General features: G+C 38.5%; 1 protein-coding gene and 1 pseudogene across 2 annotated transcripts in view; both read left to right on the top strand.

The window, feature by feature from the left end:
* Positions 1-331: 331 nt before the first annotated feature.
* On the top strand, positions 332-19,694 carry LOC149813021 (eukaryotic translation initiation factor 1A pseudogene; annotated as a pseudogene). The gene is made up of 2 exons (XR_016428380.1): positions 332-866; positions 19,481-19,694. The product of XR_016428380.1 is annotated as a eukaryotic translation initiation factor 1A pseudogene (transcript).
* The window catches only part of LOC149813022 (serine/threonine-protein phosphatase PP-X isozyme 2), an 87,482-nt gene continuing 86,107 nt past the window's right edge, over positions 19,570-20,944 (top strand). The window contains exon 1 of the mRNA XM_089992507.1: positions 19,570-19,677. Coding sequence (XP_089848633.1) covers positions 19,570-19,677 — 108 coding nt within the window. The remainder of the gene's footprint in view (positions 19,678-20,944) is intronic.

Genomic DNA, 20,944 nt, shown 5'->3' on the forward strand with positions numbered 1-20,944 from the left:
AAGTGGGGTCGTAAGCGGTTCGGATTTGGGTTGGATGTGGCCAATACCATATTCCACTAATCGGATACGGTTCGAACTCGGACGGTGAAAAAAACTCATACCAAATCTGCTTTTTTACACATATATGGATTTTGATATTTGTCAGATTCGGTAGCAAAAAAATTAACACCATATCCACTTCTGATAACAATCGAATGTGGTTTACGACCCGAGGTACGGAACAAAACCTAATATATAGAAAAATTACAGGAGAGCCACACGAAAAAGTTGATTCTGCGTGTCTTCGTCGTGCTTTTCACGCAAACTCAACCCCAAATTGAAACCAAACACCCACAAAAGAGAGAGAGAGAGAGAGAGAGAGAGAAGCAGCAGCGCCACCGCCGGTAGCAGCAGCGAGGGCGAAGAGAGAGAAGGAAGCATGCCGAAGAACAAGGGAAAGGGAGGGAAGAACAGGAAGAGGGGAAAGAACGAGGCGGACGACGAAAAGCGGGAGCTGGTGTTCAAGGAGGACGGGCAGGAGTACGCGCAGGTGCTGAGGATGCTTGGGAACGGGCGGTGCGAGGCCATGTGCATCGATGGCTCCAAGCGCCTCTGCCACATCCGCGGCAAGATGCACAAGAAGGTCTGGATCGCCGCCGGAGATATCGTCCTCGTGGGCCTCCGCGACTACCAGGACGACAAGGCCGACGTCATCCTCAAGTACATGCCCGACGAGGCCAGGCTCCTCAAGGCCTACGGCGAGCTCCCTGAGAGCACCCGCCTCAACGAGGGCATCACCGGAGGCCTCGACGACGAGGACGACGGCGGCGCCGACGACTACCTCGAGTTCGAGGACGAGGACATCGACAAAATCTGAGGAATCCACGGTTCGCTTTGTTTCTTTCCTTATCGCTTCCATCTTCGCCTTCCTTTCGCGTGTTTGCTGATTTCTGTTTATTTGCGTTGATTTTGATGCTTTGTTCCGGAGCTAGGGTTTCCTCTTTGAGGTTTATCTAGTTTCAAATTGTTCTATGTATATATTTTGCGATTCCTCTATTGTAAAGCTGTTGTTAAGGTTATGCTTTTTTGCTCTATGTATTATTTAGATTGAGAGCATGGATGGTTGGATGATCGATGTCCATGATGTTAGCTATGGTTGCACGATCGTAATGTTGTTCACATCCACAACATGCATCACATGAATGGTTACATGAGATTCATGTGGTTCACATGCACCATACACATTGATGCGATGCATACACATCAAGTTGGCTATGACTAGGGCTATCAACGGGTTGGGTACTCGACCCATCAGGGTATACCTGAACCCACCCAAATAACAAATTGCAGAGTTCGGGTTTTCTCGGGTCAAAAAAATGGAATCCCAAACCCAGACCTGCATAATTTCATAAATTTATTTTATTAAAAATACATATAAAATATTTGGGTTTGGGTACCCAGTAAAAATGCCGGGTCGGATACCCGGCAAAAATCATGACCAAACCCTGCTCACATATTGCTCAGGTAGGGTTGGGGCCGGTGCTGTTCATGCCCATACTCGGGAATTCAAATTGGAGCCATGTTGGGTACCCCGTATAAACCCTAGCTACGATTAGACTGACATCCTGCTATTATTAGATTGACAACATAGATGGTTACACAATCATCATGAGCTCATGTAATTCACGTGGATGTTACATGCATAGATCCGAAGCAATCACATGCCCAAATAGTGTTGCATTACATCCACCGTAGAGGATGAAGGAGCGGATGTGAGTCATCTGTGCTATGTGTGCAGGGTCTATGTAAGTAGGCTATGTGATTTGAAATCGTTGGCATGTAGGTGTTCACGGGCCTTCACATTCTTCTTGTTGGTTGATGAGAGAGAGAGAGAGAGAGATTCATGGTGAGGGACAACAGAAGGTGGGATGGTGGTTTGGTTAGGTTTATATGGGGAAATTTGGAGATGTATGCCTATGTGAGTATCCATGTGCTTCGTGGATGCAAGGAAGAATGCTCATGGTGGATGTCAATATGCAGGTACCAGCCGGTTGGATCATTTGGTGGTGTGGTGTGGTGTGTGAGAAGTGTCTGATCAGTTAATACAACGACCTTTCTCGGATTCTATAGTTGATTTGATCACTAGATTATCGCTCGGAGCAACCAAACCAGATCTGTATGGTAACGTGATGAAGGCTGCATCCAGCAAAATACTTAACATACAATGTCACACTTTCATCCCACGAAATACTTAACACACATCGTCACACTTCCAAAACTATTCAACACGTTGAACAACATACAAATATCTTTCAAACAAAACCACCAACATAACCATGCATGATTTGTATTTATTGGAAGGGTGAGTTTGCCGAGCATGTAATCTCTTTTTTAATGAAAACTTGAAAACCAAGAGAACAAGCAAAATCCCATTTAGTTTTTTGAACGTGATCCCGATGTAGTTTAAAGAAGACCTAACTTCATTTTAAAGGAACATTTCATATATACGTCATCAATCGTTTACGGTGGTTTGGACATATTCGGCGAAGGCCTAATGATGCTCCAGTTAGAAGGATGGAGAAATGGGAAAATATATTAGTTAAAAGAGATTGGGGTAGGCCTAGGAAGACATGGATGGAGATGATAGGAAAGGATATGAATGCTTTGAACCTCACCGAGGACATGACATTGGATAGAAATGATTGGAGGAGGATTCATGTGGAAGACCCAGAATGATTTTCTTTTTTGGTTCATATCGCCGACCCCAATTGTTTTGGGATGAAGGCGTAGTTGTTGTTGTTGTTGTTTGTCCTCAATTGTAACAACCTCAACTGACCCTTGAAAAATGCAAAAAAAAAAAATCTAAACAATTGCGGAAAACCTTTCAAGGGCCGAGGATACATTACAAATTTAATATTCACAACCCATCAACCATTTTAAACATAGAATCAATTTAAACCATGAATTGGAATTCATTTATTTAATCAAATATTGTCCATAAAGTTCATAAATTAAAAAATCAACTCTATCCAATTCCGTGCACATTAGAAGCCGGGCCACCAAACTATAAACCTCGAGTCTTCCAACCAATCAGTCTTATCATCATGGAGCCTCAGTGCCTGAAAAACATTTTTTTTAAAATGAGTAAGAATCGAAGTTCTCGTACGAGGCCCTCTAAATTTTCAACAGCAAAGAAATAACATAAAGTAATTCAAACTCAAGTTTAAGAAGAATCACAAGTAACATATCATTGTAACTAACTTACCATCTAAGCTGTTCAAGAAAGCACTCAACAATTTCATGTTAAATCAAACATTTAAAGATGAATGAAATTAATGTTAAACATTTAGGGATGCATGAATCAATGCAACATGCATTAATAACTTTTTAAGTTAATTTATCAGAATTGTTTTTGCATGTATCTCCCTATTTAATGCACACAAATTTAATTTTCACTTTCTTACAAACCCGTGGATACTCAAAATGGTTTAAGTTTTTAAGGTAGTTCTCCATCATAGCTTAACACACAATTTGTATTTTATTTACTGGGTTTTATACTTGTTCCCCGATCGATATCATGAATTCTCATCATTCATCGGAACATTAGGAATCATCACCTAATGTCGGGATATTAATGAAAATCCATAACCATTGAAGTCACTTTCTTGGTATATTAATAACTACAAGTGAGTCAACAACAGCACCCTAGGCAAAATGGATGAAAGTTCCTTACAACCGTAGCTAGGAACATGAACCAAACATTGGGTTCTTGTGGACAATAAATACATACGGTGTTTAGTATCCTCAAACCCCCATGACCGCCATCCAAGGTTTTCACCCTTTCAGAGGGACACCTGAGAAGAAAATTATTACACTTTTTAGTCTTTTTTACCATATTAATCAATTAGGAGTTCTTTACATCAGAACAATTATGCAAATCTTCATGCAATAACAAATTCGGGTCCTTGCTCCCATCAAATTCAATAGTGGAATTAATTTAGGAAAACCAGTTTCCAATAAAATCATTTTGTATTATAAAAACCACAATTTAATATTTCATAAGCAACACATGCTTACAACCCTCAATAACCTATACATGGATTAAACATTACCACAATAAATTAGCATTGCAAGATTTTTCAGTGAACATGCCAAAATTTCATGTTCAAAGTGTGTGTGTGTGTGTGTGTGTGTGTGTGAGGCTATGAATCTGTTCAAGAACACACGCAAACAACATAATGCACATAGCATAGCATAAACAGTTTAATGCAAATAGCATAATGTAGACAACATATACATCAGTATGTGCAAACAGCACATGCGTGGACAGCATATGCATACGGCATATGCGGGCAGCATGTGCAAACAACACAAGCATTGCATCTTGTGTAAACAATATAGGACAACATTTATACATATGTATATGTTGCTGTGACTCTGTCCATAATGCGGACAACACACACACACACACATATACATATATATATATATATATACATATATATATATATATATATATATATATATATATATGCTGCGAATCTCATCAAGTATGCAGCCAACACGTGTACGCAAATATGCTGTTGCGAATCTTATTAAGAACGCAGCCAGCACATGTGTACGCAAACATGCTATTGTGAATCTTATCACGAACGCAGCCAACATATGTGTACACAAATATGCTGCTGGGAATCTTATCAAGAACGCTGCCAGCACATGTATGCACTACATATGTTGTAAATCGAATCAAGAATGCCGAAATACATGAAATATACATGCAAGAATTTGCAGACACATTCAGGGATGCAGAAAATTGAATTTAAGCATCAAGAACGATAAAAATATATATGATATGCATGCAGAAATTTTTAGACATGATTAAAGACGCATAAACTAGGATTTAAGCACCTGGAACGATAAAAATCTTCATGGTATGCATGCAGAAATTTTTAGACATGATTAGAGATGCATAAACTTAGATTTAAGCATCAAGAACGATAAAAATCTTCATGGTATGCATGTAAAAATTTTCAGACATGATTAGAGATGCATAAACTTGGATTTAAGTATCAAGAACGATAAAAATCTTCATGGTATTCATGAAAAAAATTTCAGACATGATTAGAAATGCATAAACTTAGATTTAAGCATCAAGAACGATAAAAATCTTCATGGTATGCATGCAGAAATTTTCAGACATGATTAGACATGCATAAACTTGGATTTAAGCATCAAGAACGATAAAAATCTTATTGGTATGTATGCATGCAGAAATTTTCAGACATGATTAAAGATTCATAAACTTGGATTTAAGCATCAAGAATGACAAAAATCTTTATGGTATGCATGTATGCTAGAATTTTCAGACATGATCAGAGATATATAAACTTAGATTTAAACATCAAGAATGATAAAAATCTTCATGGTATACATGCTGAAATTTGCAGACATATTCATAGATGCAGAAATTCAGTTTTAAGCATTAAGAACACCAAAAATACATAGCATATGCATACATAAATTTGCAGACATCTTCAAAGATACAGAAATTCAGTTTTAAGTATCAAGAACACAAAAAATACACAGCATATGCATGCAGAAATTTGCAGACATGTTCAGGGATGTAAAAATTCAGAACCAAGACAGATAAAACTCTTGAAAAGTACAAAGCTAGGTTACTTGCCGAGGGCTATTCTCGAGAATATAACCTAGATTATGAATTAATGTTTTCCCCAATTGCTAGGATTACTACCGTTAGGACTTTAATTGCTTTAACCTCTGTTAGAATATGACTTATATACCAAGTGAATGTCAAAACTGCATTTCTTAATAAAAACCTAGTTGAAGAGGTATATGTGGAAGCTCCACCTGATATAACTATTTCTAAGGGAAAAGCTCTTCATTTGGGCAAAGCTCTTTATGGTATTAAACAAGCACCGAAAGCATGGTATAATAGGTTTAGTCGGGTCATGCTTGATATTAGATTTCAATCTTGTCTGACTGACATTGCGTTGTCTGTTAAGATTTCTGATGCAAGTATTCTTCTTCTTCTTCTCTATGTGGACGATATGATAATCACCGAAGGAGATAAACATAGTGTTGAAAATATTTAAAAACATTTCAAAAATCATTTTGAAATGACCGATTTAGGATTTTTAAAATATTTCTTAGGAATTGAAGCCTCGTACTCCCCTAGAGGATATCTATTGACATAGTCTAAATTTGCTCCTAATGTTGTTTTCAGGTCTAGTATCACATATGACAAGAAGGTTGATATTCTCGAGGTTGTCAATGCAAAAATAAGAATCAATGATGGTGAACTACTTGAAAATCCTACTCTTTGCAGACAACTCATTGAAGCTCTTTCTTATCTCTCAATTACTAGACTTGGTATAGCATATACTGGGCACACAACTAGTAAATTTCAGCATACTCCTACTTCTATTCATATGAGAGTCGTTTTACGCATTATTAGATATATTAAGGATTCTATTTATCAAGGCCTTTTCTTGTTTGCTTCATCTGCTTTAGATTTAACTGCTTATACTGATGTTAACTGGAGAGGTGATCTTAATAACACACTCAACCACGGGCTTTTGTGTCTTTTTAGGTGAATCTCTGGTTTTGTGGCGATGCAAGAAGCAACAAATCTCTCTCTTTGACTGAAGCGGAATACCAAGTCATGGTTATAACAACGATGAAGGTAGTCTGGCTTAGACGATTATTGGTTGATATGGGAGTTCAAATTATCAGGAGCATCACGACTGTGTTGTAGCAACAAAAGTTCCATCTACATTGTTAGCAACCTGACCTTTCATGAGTACATAAAACACATCGGGATGGACTGTCACTATGTTCGAGAGAGCATCTAAATGGCACTATTGATCTGTCTTATGTCTCATCCGAGTACCAGTTGGCAGACTTCTTCACTAAACCTCTCGATGTTCCCCATTTTCACTTTCTTTTAGGCAAACTTTTGGTTATCATAGTGTAAGTTTGAGGGGGAGTGTTAAAATATATATATATAGTTTTAGTCAACCTAGAGTTGAATAGGTTTGACTAGCTCCAATGACTCTTTTGAGCATCTCTTGTTGTATATAAAGGGGGTGAACCCCTCACATTTGTTGTAATGCTTTCTTGCATTATTCTCATTAATAAAGACATTATTTTGATTCGTGTGTGCCCTTGTGTGGGCTTTGTGAGCATATCCCTTCGTGGGTTGTGAGTGAACTCCATTGTGAGTTCTTTGGTGATTGTTCACGTTTGTATCTATTTGGTGGATATTGTTGGTGATATTTGAAAACCAGCGTTTCATCACACGCCCCTAATCAACTATGTAGCATCACTTCCCAGGCCCTTTTTCTTTTCTTTTCACTGCCTCTGATAGTACGCCACGAAAGAGATGGTCCCCCTCAACTCCTTTTTATATCCAATAAAAAGAATGCCAGGATTCCTCATCTGCTGCTGTCATTAGATCTTATGATTGTACCATGCTTGTCTCATACACAAGAACTACTACAGACAGATGAGTCATTCATCCTGGCTAGCAATTGTAAACCATAGGGCCTATGTCCAAATACCCGAGTAGTTTTGGTGAATCAAAACTCTGACCTCTTACATGCAGTACACGTGTTACCACTGACCAATTGCAGCCACGCCATTAACTCTCTCTCTCTCTCACAATAGCTCATGTTGTATCCTCAACCTTCAAGAAGAATATGTAGGCCCCTCAACACCTACATGCTAACAATTTCAAATTGCATCACCTACCTAAGTTGACCTTGCACACATAGCACAGATGGCTGACATCCAGCGCTTCATCTTAGCATGCCAATGCAAACTTCTCCCTTCTATGCATTCCACATATGCCAATTCTCTTTCTCTCCACATAACTCAACAAAACCCACTGCTATACTCCTCTCTTTCTCTCTCTCTTCAACACGATACATCCACATGCAGCATCCTTTGGACATTTGAATGACATGAGGAACATCTTTATGGTGGATGTCAAATATAACGGTGTGGGCATGTGATTGCTTCGGACGTGTGCATGCAACATCCACGTTAATCACATGAGCACATGATGATCATGTAACCATCCATGATGTCAATTCAATCATAGCCAACATCATGCACATCAATGTGTATGGTGAATCACATTGATGTGTATGATGCATGTGAATCACATGAATCTCATGTAAGTCTCAATCTAATCATAGGGAACATCAGTTGGGCATGTGCATGTAGCTCATAACAGTCATGTATCCAACGTGCAACTCTCTCTCTCTCTCTATATATATATATATATATCCCTAGCATGGTCGCATCCATGTGTATGGTTGATGTGACCCACATGAGGATCATATAGTTAACATCCTTTCCACATGTACATCTACCATCTAACTCCATGCAACTCTTTTCATAAACCATGCAACTCTCTCTCTCTAAAATCATAAAATGAAATCAAGCATTTAAAACTAACTTCATTTAAAGTTCAAATAATCACATAACATTAGAAGATTTAAAATTTATTATGAAAAATATGTACGTAGAAAAGTGAAAAAGCACAAGATATATACCTCACCTAGATCCGCCATCTAAAAAAATGATCAATCTTGCCTTGAGCAACTGATGATCGTTCTAATGTGCTTTTCCCTACATACTTGGTTGGGTTCAAACTCATTTTCACTTATGTTTAAAGAAAACAATAGAGTTCTTGATTGTCTTTTATTTGGAGATGGGTTGTGAATTTCCATCGAAATCTCTCTAACACACCTTCTAACCTCAATATATTTTTTTATACAACAAGCTCTTGATTGATGTCCCATTTTCTATTTGATCTTTCTTTGTGGTGACTTTTGCACCTTTTGCGATGAGGGCACAAGATAAGAATGCTAACATTTAGTCAATAATAGGTAAAATGGTTTGTAAGATATTGACACTATATCTAAATTATACGTGTCTATTAGTCAAAGGTTTGAATGGATAAACACCAAATTATCGTTGATCTTATTTATTTTAACATTATGAATGCAAATTTAGGTGCTCCATGCTCTTTCTACAGATAAACTGGTGATAGGTTGAGGAAGAATCTTGATGTCAAGTGCTCTCCACTGGTGTGTATCACCCATAAAATGCCACCAATTGAGGATCAGCATGTATCCCTTTCTTAGAGAAATCGTGATTCTTGAAAAAGAAATTGTGCTTCCCATTTCAAGGAAAGTATGATTCCTAGCTTAAGACAACACTTCCCTTGTCGTTTCAAAAGAATCACCCTACTTCCTGACCACAGTTTTCTAAAAGCATGCTTTTGATAACCTAGAGGATGTACTCGAGGATGCTCTAATTTCTCTCACATCCACTTGCACTACACATATGACTTGGAATACAACAAGCAAATGAAGTGTAGGTGGGAGCATTACCAATAATTGTATCCCACCATTGATTTGAACCAGAAAAGGAAAAAAGAAAACAGAGAGTGTGAGTCATAATACAAAAAAAAGGAAAGATCATAATCAACAGTTAAAAGCACGCTTTGGGGTGCAAAAAGCGTGCCTCGAAGGGAGGCGCACCAGAAAAGCCTCGAGGTGCTGAAAAAAACACAAATGGCTTGAGGTGTGTGCCTCATGAGCCTCGAGGTGTACACCTCAGTTGGCATCAAGTCAAATAGGGGTCAAAGCCTTTAGGACACCCCCTTCCCCTTCTTCCCTTTTGCTTTCCATTTTTCCAAAAAAAAAATCTAGGTACTATCTCTCTCTCTTTCTCCCTCTCTTTTTTCTGTTCTTTCTGTCTTCTTTTTTCTGTTCTTTTTTTCTTTCTTCTTCCATTCTGCCCCTTTCTTCTTCTTCCTTTTTTGTCATTTCTTCTTTTCTTTTCTTTTCTTTTTTTACTTTCTTCTTCTTTTTTCTTTCTTTTTTCCCCTTTATTCTTCTTCCATTCTGTCTTCTTTTCTTTTATTATTTCTTCTTCTTCTTCTTTAATTTCTTTTTTTTCTTTTCTTTTCTTCTTCTTCTTCTTTTTCTTTTATTTTCTTTTGTTTTCCTTCTTATTCTTCTTCTTCCTTTCCACCCTGTCTTCTTCTTCCATTCTTCATCTTTTCTTTTCTTTTCCCATTCTTCTTCTTTTCTTTCTTCTTTCTTTTTTCTTCTTTCTTATTTCTTCTTTCTTCTTTCTTTTTTCTTGTTCTTTTTTTTCCTTTCTTCCTCTTTCTTTTCCGTCCCTTTGTGGTAACATATTTTCTCTTCTCTTTTCTAGACCTTTTTTTTCATTATTTCTCTTGTCAATAGAGGTAGTTCAGATGTTTGTTTCTCTGTTTTTTGTAGCTTTCTGGCCTCTATACAGAATTTATTTAACTATGTTTTTGTATGTATGGAAGTTGTATGTGAATTACTAAATGCTTCACTTTTAGTTTATATATAGGGCTAGAATAATGGTTTAGTGATGCAAATGGCACCATGATAAATTCTGATTATCTAATTGATATTCAATTATTCAGTATTAGTTCATAAACAAAGCATTCTCTATTTTTATTTTTATTTGTAACTTTTTTATTTCTTTTGTGAAGGTTACTATACGCTTAGAGGCTTATGCCCTGCTTTGTGGATCGGTCTTGTGTCTCGCTATTCCTCAACGCTATTAACAACATTCATCATTGTAGACAGGGGCAGCCACCTGTGTAGAGAGAGAGAGAGAGAGAGAGAGAGAGAGAGAGAGAGAGAGAGAGAGAGACGGCTGCACAGAAAACTCAATGACATCAACTTGATTAGGGCTTCTCTCTATATTAAATAGAGAGACAAAAAAGAGAAATTACATTTAAATCCTTATAAGAGTAAAATTTCAAAAAGACTCTAATATAAGAGTACTTAACATAAAACCACCTATTACTTAACATAAAACCACCTATTCTCAACACTCCCCCTCAAGCTGGAGCATAGATATCAATCATGCTCAGCTTGTCACAACATTTGGAGAAATTTGGCCTAGCAAGAGGCTTTGTAAACATATCTGCAACTTGGTCTTCCGACTTTAGGTATTTTGTAGTGATATGCCCAGCTTGAATCATATCTCTTACATAGTGACAATCAACCTCAATGTGCTTTGTTCTCTCATGAAAGACAGGATTGTTTGCTATATATGTTGCCGCTTTGTTATCACACATCATGGTCATTGGAGAGGAAACCTTCACCTGAAGATCATGAAGAACAGTGCGAACCCATATCAATTCAGCAACTATTTGGGCCATAGCCCGATATTCTGATTCTGCACTTGACCTGGAAACCACATTTTGTTTCTTACTTCTCCATGAAATCAAGTTGTCTCCCAAAAACACACAGAATCCTGTGGTAGACTTTCTATCTACTACAGATCCAGCATAGTCAGCATCAGAATAGGCTACTATCTCCAGAGTTCCACCTTTCCTGAACAATAACCCCTTTCCAGGAGAAGATTTTAGATATCTGAGAATCATTATGGCTGCATTCCAGTGTACCTCAGTTGGTTTTTCCATAAACTGGCTAACTTTGCTTACTGCTAAAGCAATATCTGGTCTGGTAACAGTTACATATAATAACTTTCCTACTAAGGAGCGATAGCTTTTGCTATCAACTGGTTTTGACCCTTCTTCAAACAATTGAACTTTATGGTCCATGGGAATATTTGCTGGTTTAGCTCCCAACATGCTCGTTTCCTTTAATAAGTCAAGAACATACTTCCGTTGAGACAAAACCATCCCTTCACGGCTTCTAGCGACTTCTATACCCAGAAAATACCTGAGTGACCCAAGGTCTTTTGTAACAAAGTGTTTTTGAAGATGAGCCTTTGTGGCTTCAATAGCTTTCACATCATCTCCTGTAAGAATGATGTCATCCACATATACCACCATAACAACTATGCCAAAACTAGTTTTCTTTATAAAAAGTGTATGATCTGCTGCTGATCTATTAAAGCCAAATCTGGACATCACGTCAAACAACTTTTGAAACCATGCACGAGGACTTTGTTTCAAGCCATAAATCGCCTTTCTCAATCTGCACACCTTCTGACACTCCCCCTCAACCTCGAAACCTGGAGGTTGTTGCATGTAAACGGTCTCAGATAGATCCCCATATAGAAATGCATTTTTCACATCTAATTGACACAAGTTCCAACCATGCTGAACAACTACTGAGAGAACAAGACGGATGGTACCCATCCGTGCAACAGGAGAAAAAGTTTTAAAGAAGTCAATTCCATATGTCTGAGTATACCCTTTCGCGACTAATCTGGCCTTGTACCTTTCAATAGAACCATCAGATTTGTACTTTATTGTATATACCCATTTACATCCAACAATGTCAGCATCTGCTGGAGAATCAACTAGATCCCAGGTATGCTGAGATACTAAAGCTGTCATTTCTTCTTGCATAGCCAACTTCCAACGAGTATCAAGTTTTGCCTGTTGATAGTTCAGAGGAATAGTTTCAGCAGATAAGGCTGAGATAAACGACTTCATCTGATGTCCAATTCTGGCATGGGAGACAAAGTGAGATATCGGATATAAGGTACATTGTCTTGTCCCCTTTCGTAGAGCAATAGGCCTGTTATCATCATCCTGAAGATCACAATTGTCAGTAGAACTTACCTTAGGAGAAGAAGAAGATGAAGGCTCTTGTGGAAGTGGAGCTCTACGCACATATACCAATGGTGGATTATTAAATCTGGAAGAGGATGAAGTTTGGTTTGGTAATGAGGGCACAAATTCCAAAGGAAAAGGAGGTATAGGTAATGGAAAAGACTCAGTTGGACCAACCTGCAGCGGGGAACCGGAAATGGAGTAATATGGAGAGGATTCCAGGAAAGATACATCCGCACTGACATACTCTCGGCGAGAAGTAGGATCATAACATCGATAGCCCTTTTGATTTTTGGGATAACCAATAAATATGCATTTTGTAGCTTGAGCAGCTAATTTATCACGGTCAGGGCCAAGTTTGTGCACAAAACAAACACATCCAAATATTTTTGGTGATAAAGGAAAAAGTGGAGCATTAGGTTTGAGGATATGTAATGGAATTTGATCACCCACAGAAGACGAAGGCATGCGGTTGATCAGATAGCAAGCAGTGGTAATCGCATCACCCCAGTATAACGCAGGAACATTAGATTGAATCATAATGGTCTTGGCAACATCAAGGAGGTGCCGATGTTTTCGCTCAGCCACCCCATTTTGTTGAGATGAATAGGCACAGGAAGTTTGTGGTTGGATGCCATGATCTTGGTAAAATTGTAACAGACCTTTTGATTTAAACTCGAGAGCATTATCAGTGCGAACAATCTTGACAATAGATTCAAACTGAGTTTTTATTTCAAGAATTAGGGATTTGATAAGACTTGGAACTTCAGATCGTTCTTTTATTAAAAAAACCCATGATAACTTAGAGAAATCATCAACAATAACAAGATAATAACGACACTGAGTCCTAGTAGGAATCTTACTAGGACCCCATACATCTGCATGAAGAAGTTCAAACAATTTATTACTAGACTGACTCTGACTAGAAGGGAACGAACTTCGATGATGCTTGCCCAACTGACATGCTTCACACTGAAATGATGTGGTAGAAGGAATCTGAGGAAAGACAGACCGAAGTTTTGACAATGAAGGATGACCAAGACGACGATGCCACTGAACAGGACTGAGTGAATGTTCCACTGCAGCATTAACAGAACCCATTGGATGATGTAGGTAGTAAATTCCATTTTCTTCATAGCCTCCACCAATCTTCTTCCCCGTCAGCAAATCCTGAAAATGACAACCCATTTGATCAAAAATCACTCTACAGTTTTTTTTCTTTTATAAGGCAACTAACAGAGAGTAAACTTTGAGGAAAGTTTGGGGCATGAAGAACATTATTCAACTGTAATGAGGAGGATATAGAAATATTTCCCTGACCAGCAACCGGGGAGGAGCTCCCATCGGCTAAGGAGACTCCAAGCTGAGCCTTAACATCCTTAAGATCTGAAAAAACGTGAATTTCCACACAAATGTCTGGAAGCACCAGAGTCAATAACCCACTTACTATCAGTCGGATGAAGATGATTTCCGGTTGAATATGCAACACCAGCTACAGGAGGTCGAAGAGCTATCAGCTCATCATATTCTGCACGACTAAGGGTGATACTACTTTCATTTTCAGCGATATTCTCTTGTACATTTGTTGCCTCGAGAGTAGTCACATTTGCTTTAGGAGTATATGACTTTGATGAAGAAGATGTTGGCCGACCATGCTTATCCCAGCAACGATCTTCTAAATGTCCAGATTTTCCACAGAATGTACATTGAAGCTTTCCTCTGCCTCCCATACCACGTCCTCGTCCTCTGATATTCTGAATATTTCCACGCCCATAACTAGATGGGACAACAAGAGCAGATGACTGAGTTATAGGCTGAGACTGTGGTAGAGAGATCGCAAGTCTACTCAGACGATTATAAGCATCAGCAAGAGTGGGAACATCTGATCCAGTCAACATTTGAACTTTTGCAACAGAAAAATCTGAAGAAAGCTCTGTAAGAAAACGAGCAACCATGGTTTGTTCTTGATGATCCTTTTGCTTCGAGCAACAAAGAGGCCTGTGAGCATTAAGTCTTTCAAACGCAGCTTTGACAGAAGCATAATACTGGGCCAAGGTCTGATTTCCCTGTTGTAAATTATATATTTCTTGTTCGACTTGCAGGATACGACTCACATTCGTTTCTTGTGAGTATGTATCACGAAGATTGTCCCACATCAGTTTTGTTGAATTATAGTAGATCAATCCATCTGCAATATGGGGTTCAACACTATTCATGATCCATGACATAACTATGTCATTATCTTCATCCCAAGTAACATATTTTCCCAACTTTTCAGTGGGTTCGCCTTCCAACAAAATGTGTTTTCGACGATGTCCAGATACCGACATCATAAAAGTTCTGGACCACATGGCATAGTTGGTTTCATTCAACCTAACAGAAGAGCCATACGCGAAGGGGTTGGCAAACGCCTTATACTCCCCAATCTGTTCCATTTTCGAATCATATTTCGAACTTTCAGCCATACTGTTCTCTAGAACAACAAGTATTTAAGTAGAGTTTTCCACCACTATAAGGAAGCAGCCCTGTTGTTTCCACAAAACAGTCCACAACCAGCGGGTAATCACTCCTGCTGCTTCCACGACAAATGTATAGCTGAAACTAATACAGCACGAAACACAACTCACCCCAGCAGGGAGTTAAGACCATTGCTGCACCCAAACACACCACGACCAACAATACTATTCAGTTGCAAAGCATACGAATACGACAACTGCTGTTTCCAAAACATATAGAGCATAACTGACAATCAGTCTTCAAACAATTAAATAGATCAATCATATCTCGATGACACGCAGCAAAAAAAAATCAGAATCACGGTAGTCACGCAATCAGCACAGAAAAATATGACACTCTCGGCTGGCACGCAATATCACAAACACTTGCTGCGTGGCAGGAACAACCAACAACTCTCGGCTGCGATACAGCAGCACAGAAGCCTGCTGCGTTACCCAAATAGCAGCACGTCAATCACAGCATGCACGCATCAGCAGGAACTCATCATGCTCCAGACAATCACGCTAGGCGATAAAAAATCCAAAAAAAAACAGATAAAATCTGTTTACAACTCCAGGAGATCACGACAGATCTGGGTAAGATCCATCCTTAGATCTGACGACAGATCTGGGTGACATCCCAGATCTGTTATCAGATCTTCCCACTAGTGCAACAGCAAACCTGATATAATTTTTTTTCTCGCAGTCTGAAATTTTTTTCCGTTGGTGACGATCAGTCCTCTTCGAAATCACGCTCCCGAGATCGCAAGCTTTGATACCATGTAGACAGGGGCAGCCACCTGTGTAGAGAGAGAGAGAGAGAGAGAGACGGCTGCACAGAAAACTCAATGACATCAACTTGATTAGGGCTTCTCTCTATATTAAATAGAGAGAGACAAAAAAGAGAAATTACATCTAAATCCTTATAAGAGTAAAATTTCAAAAAGACTCTAATATAAGAGTACTTAACATAAAACCACCTATTACTTAACATAAAACCACCTATTCTCAACAATCATAATTAAATATAGTAATATTCTGTTACATAATAAAACTTAATTCAAGGGAAAAATACAAAGAAAAATTGCCTAATTGCATTGATCCACACAATTAGATTACATTTTTATTCCAAAATCATTTTCGCAATAATTATGCACATCCAGTTTCAAATGAATGACTGTTTGCAACTTCTAGATCTAGATTTACATCCTCAATGTTGTTCAGGTTGCCTTTGTTAATTTCTTACCTTTAATCCAATGGAAATCTTGTGAGATGATTTAAGTAATGTCATATCGTGAATATCTTGATTAAGTTGGTCACCATCTTTTATCAGGCCTTCTAGCCTCTAAAAGTAGCTGAGGTTGTAAATGATATAGCATTACTGATAGAAAAATAAAGTTAATAAAAAAAAATTCCTGAAGAAGTCTTGCGCTGACTGCCCAATGAGTAATCTATTTATAAGGAACCCCCTGTGCGCTGGCCCTTGAATTATTGTCATGCAATACATCACCACAAAAATCCTAATGCACCATCACATGCATGCGGAACTAGATAGCAGCGACTGGTCAATCTAGTCTATACCTATCATGTGCCATCGTAGGCATTTTTTTCCAATTATACCAAGCCAAACTTATTATTGTCATACACAATAAAGGTGGATTAATCGTTTTGTTGCATAAATTTAACTGATATGTCCAGCTGCTAGGGAGGAACGCCAATCTCGCACTACCTTGCCTCCCTTATCATCTATAGTCCATTACCATGGCAACATAGCACTCACTTTGTGTATCACTGGTAACCAAGACAGTCCACAGTAGAGGATTCAATTACACCTTCCCATTTGCTTATGGCTATTCAGACAGAAAAAGAAAGAAGGTTTTGGCATTTTCCATCATTTAGATAGAGTTATTGGTTTTTCAAGTGAGATTAGTTACAATGCTTAAGATCTTAAACAAATCGAGCTCTAAAGAATCAAACTGGGGAAAATACTTGAAGATTTTGCACAATTTCATATTCTCAAAGATCTCTTTAAGGAAAAAATATGAGAAATCACGAATTTTTGAGGAAGAAAATATGCTAGATTGAAGGAAATTGCGTAGACCATGTTTTGGATCCCGAGATGAGATGAAAACAACCTGATTTAAGTTAGAAAAAACTGGCCAAAGTGGCTGGTGCTTTATGGAAGTGTATGTTTTTTGGCGAGTTATAAACTCGTGTAGTCATATTATATGGTAGGTATCATGCAACATTCCTCAAACTCACTTGGTCAGAGGTCTTTCATAGCTAGTTAGTTTGGCGAGTCAGATTTTTGGCATTTCCATCTCGGTCCAACTCTGGTCTGATTAACATACAAGCTAATTTAGGAACTGTTAAGGACTTGCCCAAGGACTTCTTTCTTCTGATATAGATTATGTTGGGTAATATTACCAGCAATTATGTACATAATCATAAACTAGTAGACAAAACAACAATTGTACCCTTCATATCAAGATACCTGAATTGGATCTTTCGAGAAACCTGCCTGATCTGGATCTTTATGCAAATTTTATTTTGCAACAAATCAATACAGGAAAATTGTTTTCTGGTCTAGCCATTGCTGGACTATATTTCTGCAACTTTCCATGTCAAGGGAAATATCTTGCAGTGATTGATGTCTACCTGAGCTAGTTCCAATCTGTCACATGGATTTTCCATTTTGGCCCCTGTATCATGTCCCCTTATATGTTGGTCATATTTGAAGCTTCATAAGAATGGCTGTATCCCTGTATCTGCAGCCCTATTCATGTGGCATGGATTCCAATTTTAAGTTCCATGGAATTAAAATGTGCAGATCTTAACTTTATGTTGCACTTTTTTTTCTCTTCCAGAGTTTTTCATATCAGCTGGTGAGCCTTTGGCAGGTACAAAATGAGCGAGTCAGGACACAAGCCTCTTGTGGCTGGACTGACCTCATGGGTCTTACCCTCTCTGTAGGCATATGGCCTTTTAGGTTCTTCAGCATTTGTCCTTGCATAACCAAGCTGGTCCATGTACCGTGAGATGCACATATTTCACATGCAGTTTCGAACGAAGCTTATTGTTTCAATAGAAGAACTTGCATGGAAGGTCGACTACACTTGCGCACTTGTTTTATCATGTTGTATCATGTGTGTGTGCAGGTCCATGTGAGGTATTATCATTGATTCGGTGTATACAATTAAACTGCCTCCATTAGTGTAATATAGGTTTGGTATCCATTATGAGGATATTTGGAAGTATACAGATGGTCTGGTAAAAGCTTTCTGGGAAGCTTTATATCCAGCAGCTTGCTTTTGTAGTAGCTTGTTTGGTAGGGATTCCAACGATTAAGTTCATGCCTTGGATTGGTGAATTATGGTTAAATTTATGGTTATTGGGATAATTAGAGTTTGTGAAATGTACTGGTTATCATAATCAAACAAACGTAAGAGCTATCATTACATTATATAACATGACTGTCCTATCTGGGTTCGTTCTTTTATTCTGCAACATCCCATTTGTTTGGATGGATACATCTATTGTCTTTGCTATTGCTCTGTCAAGTAGTTCTTGTAACACATTGTAGAACGAACTTCTTAATCATGGATAATTCTAAAATGAGCCCTGGTGGATGCAGAGTTCCATCAGTTTTTTTTCTCTTATTTGCTGCTATAGGGAGTACAGACGTGCCATAGATAGCCTGCTTAGATTGATAGAGAGCTGTTGGTAGGTTAAACCACTGCTATTTATTTAGATATTAAGGCTTATGTTATCTAGCGTATGCCTTTTATATTGCAACATTGTCATATCCCCCTATGAGATTCAAACCCAGACCCCTTGGTTAAGATAATGTTGATGATTTTGACATTGGATTTTGGCACCCAAAAGAAAAAGGGATAGGTTACGTTGCTGATTATTTAGATCTTAAGGTTTGTGTAATCCTGCATCCCTTTTCTATTGCAACAATTTTTAATCCCCCTATGGGATTCAAACCCCTATCCCTTTGGTTAAGACAGCCTTGGTGATAATGACATTGGAAGGAAAGGGGGGTTGGTCTTTCATGAGCAATTTTTCTTGAATGTTTTATCTTATATATTGTGACTATTATTTAGTGTAAGTGATGATCTTTTTCCAAGTTCTTTATATTTTCTTAGTAATTGTGCAATCTGCATCAGATATGGCAGGCTGGTAACCTTGTCTCTTTTAGTATCTTCTTTTAAGTATCATGTATCAAACAGCTGTTATTACAAAAATGTTTGAAGTATTATCCTTTAGCTGTCATCTTCAGTTAATGTGATCTTGGTTTAAGTATCGTGTGTCAACTAGCTGTTATTACCAAAATGTTTTAAGTGCTATCCTTGAGCTGTCATTTGAGTTGATGTGGTTATCGTGATTTCAGGAATCGGTGGTGTGTGCATTCTGGCGTACGAAGTTTAATCGTAGTGGAAGCCATTGTGACACTTTCAGAAAATTTGGCAGTTGTGGCTAATGGACCATTTGGATAAATATTATGTTGCGTCTTTACATGCTATTGCAACACCTGCTATTAGAAACAAGATTATATACTTCGTTTCATGCTTCTGGACAAATAATGAGGTAATGAGTTTGGATTTTGTTGTTTGCTGATGAGGTAGATTTTTTGATGAAATGTTATCTTATGCATTGTATTGCAAATCTGATCATGGGATTCCTCATTATCCTTGAAGGAATTTATAGGGATTCCTAATAAAGATTCTTGTCCACCCTTAGTCATTTATGTGGGTTGGCTTGGATTACTTAGTGTTGAAGGCCTAGGAGGGCAGCACGCTTTATGATGCGGAGGAACTATTATCGCCCAGCTCCCTAACCTAACACGGCACCGGGTTTGGACCGCAGGGGTCATATACCTTACATATGCCAGCAGTGGGGAAAGAATTTCCTATTGAATCCATCAGGCCCAGGGGCCTTGTCAGCATTGATAGACTTAACAGTATCATTAATATCCTCCGCTTTGACCCCAGTGCCGCTCTTTGTTCAGTACATAGCTTCCTATTGAAAGTATAACATTTGGAAAGTTGGGGCACCTTTGAAAGCTTCTTTTCTACCTCTTAGAGTCATACACAACAGGCTGCCACTTGATGCCAATATCTAATATCTGGTCATCCATCTTGCTTCCAAGTGTGTTTGCTGCTCCCAACCCGGTCATCTATTTTTTCAAGGCTCATGGGCAATACAATTGTGGTCTCATTATCAGTCAATCTTTAACTTTGAGATTGATACCAGCTCTATTTTTGTCTTGCCTCCGGTCATGGCTAACGAGACCTATTAGCTTGGCTGTGTGATACTTACAACAGCTTGTGCCTATCCTTGTCTGCTATGAGATATTGAGAGTGCCTAATGAAAAACCTCTTATGGAGCATCCAGGAACAAGAAGATTCAATCAGACGATGAAGTCTTTTTGGTCCAAGGAAATAAAAGGTCCACTTCCATGAGTTTGTCTATATCAAATCTTTCTTACATTGTATTATATAGAAGGTCAACCTGGGGTGGGAAGGCTTATCACCTTATGGTGTTCTTGAGCGTCCGAAAGCTTGATAATAAAGTTACCTTCTCTTCCATCTTTGCCCCGCTTTCATGTGGGCACATACCCTAGTAGAGACTACCCTTTCAAGAATAAGTAAGGCTCTGTTAGCCGGGGCAGAGATGGGGATAAGGAGAATAAGGATGGAAGCCCTCCTCCCCTTAGTTCTACCAGACGTTGGATCGGGGTTACGGGGTTAACTCTGTCAATGTGTTTGCTAAGTATAGTGTGGTGTAGTAGTAGGCACTTCTAGCCTCCTCGACTACTGGATCACTCCAGTGCTCAAGTACTACGAACCCTCTG

Source organism: Nuphar pumila, chromosome 16 (genome assembly GCF_984573655.1).
Source record: "Nuphar pumila chromosome 16, dmNupPumi1.hap1.1, whole genome shotgun sequence".
Lineage (NCBI taxonomy): Eukaryota > Viridiplantae > Streptophyta > Magnoliopsida > Nymphaeales > Nymphaeaceae > Nuphar > Nuphar pumila.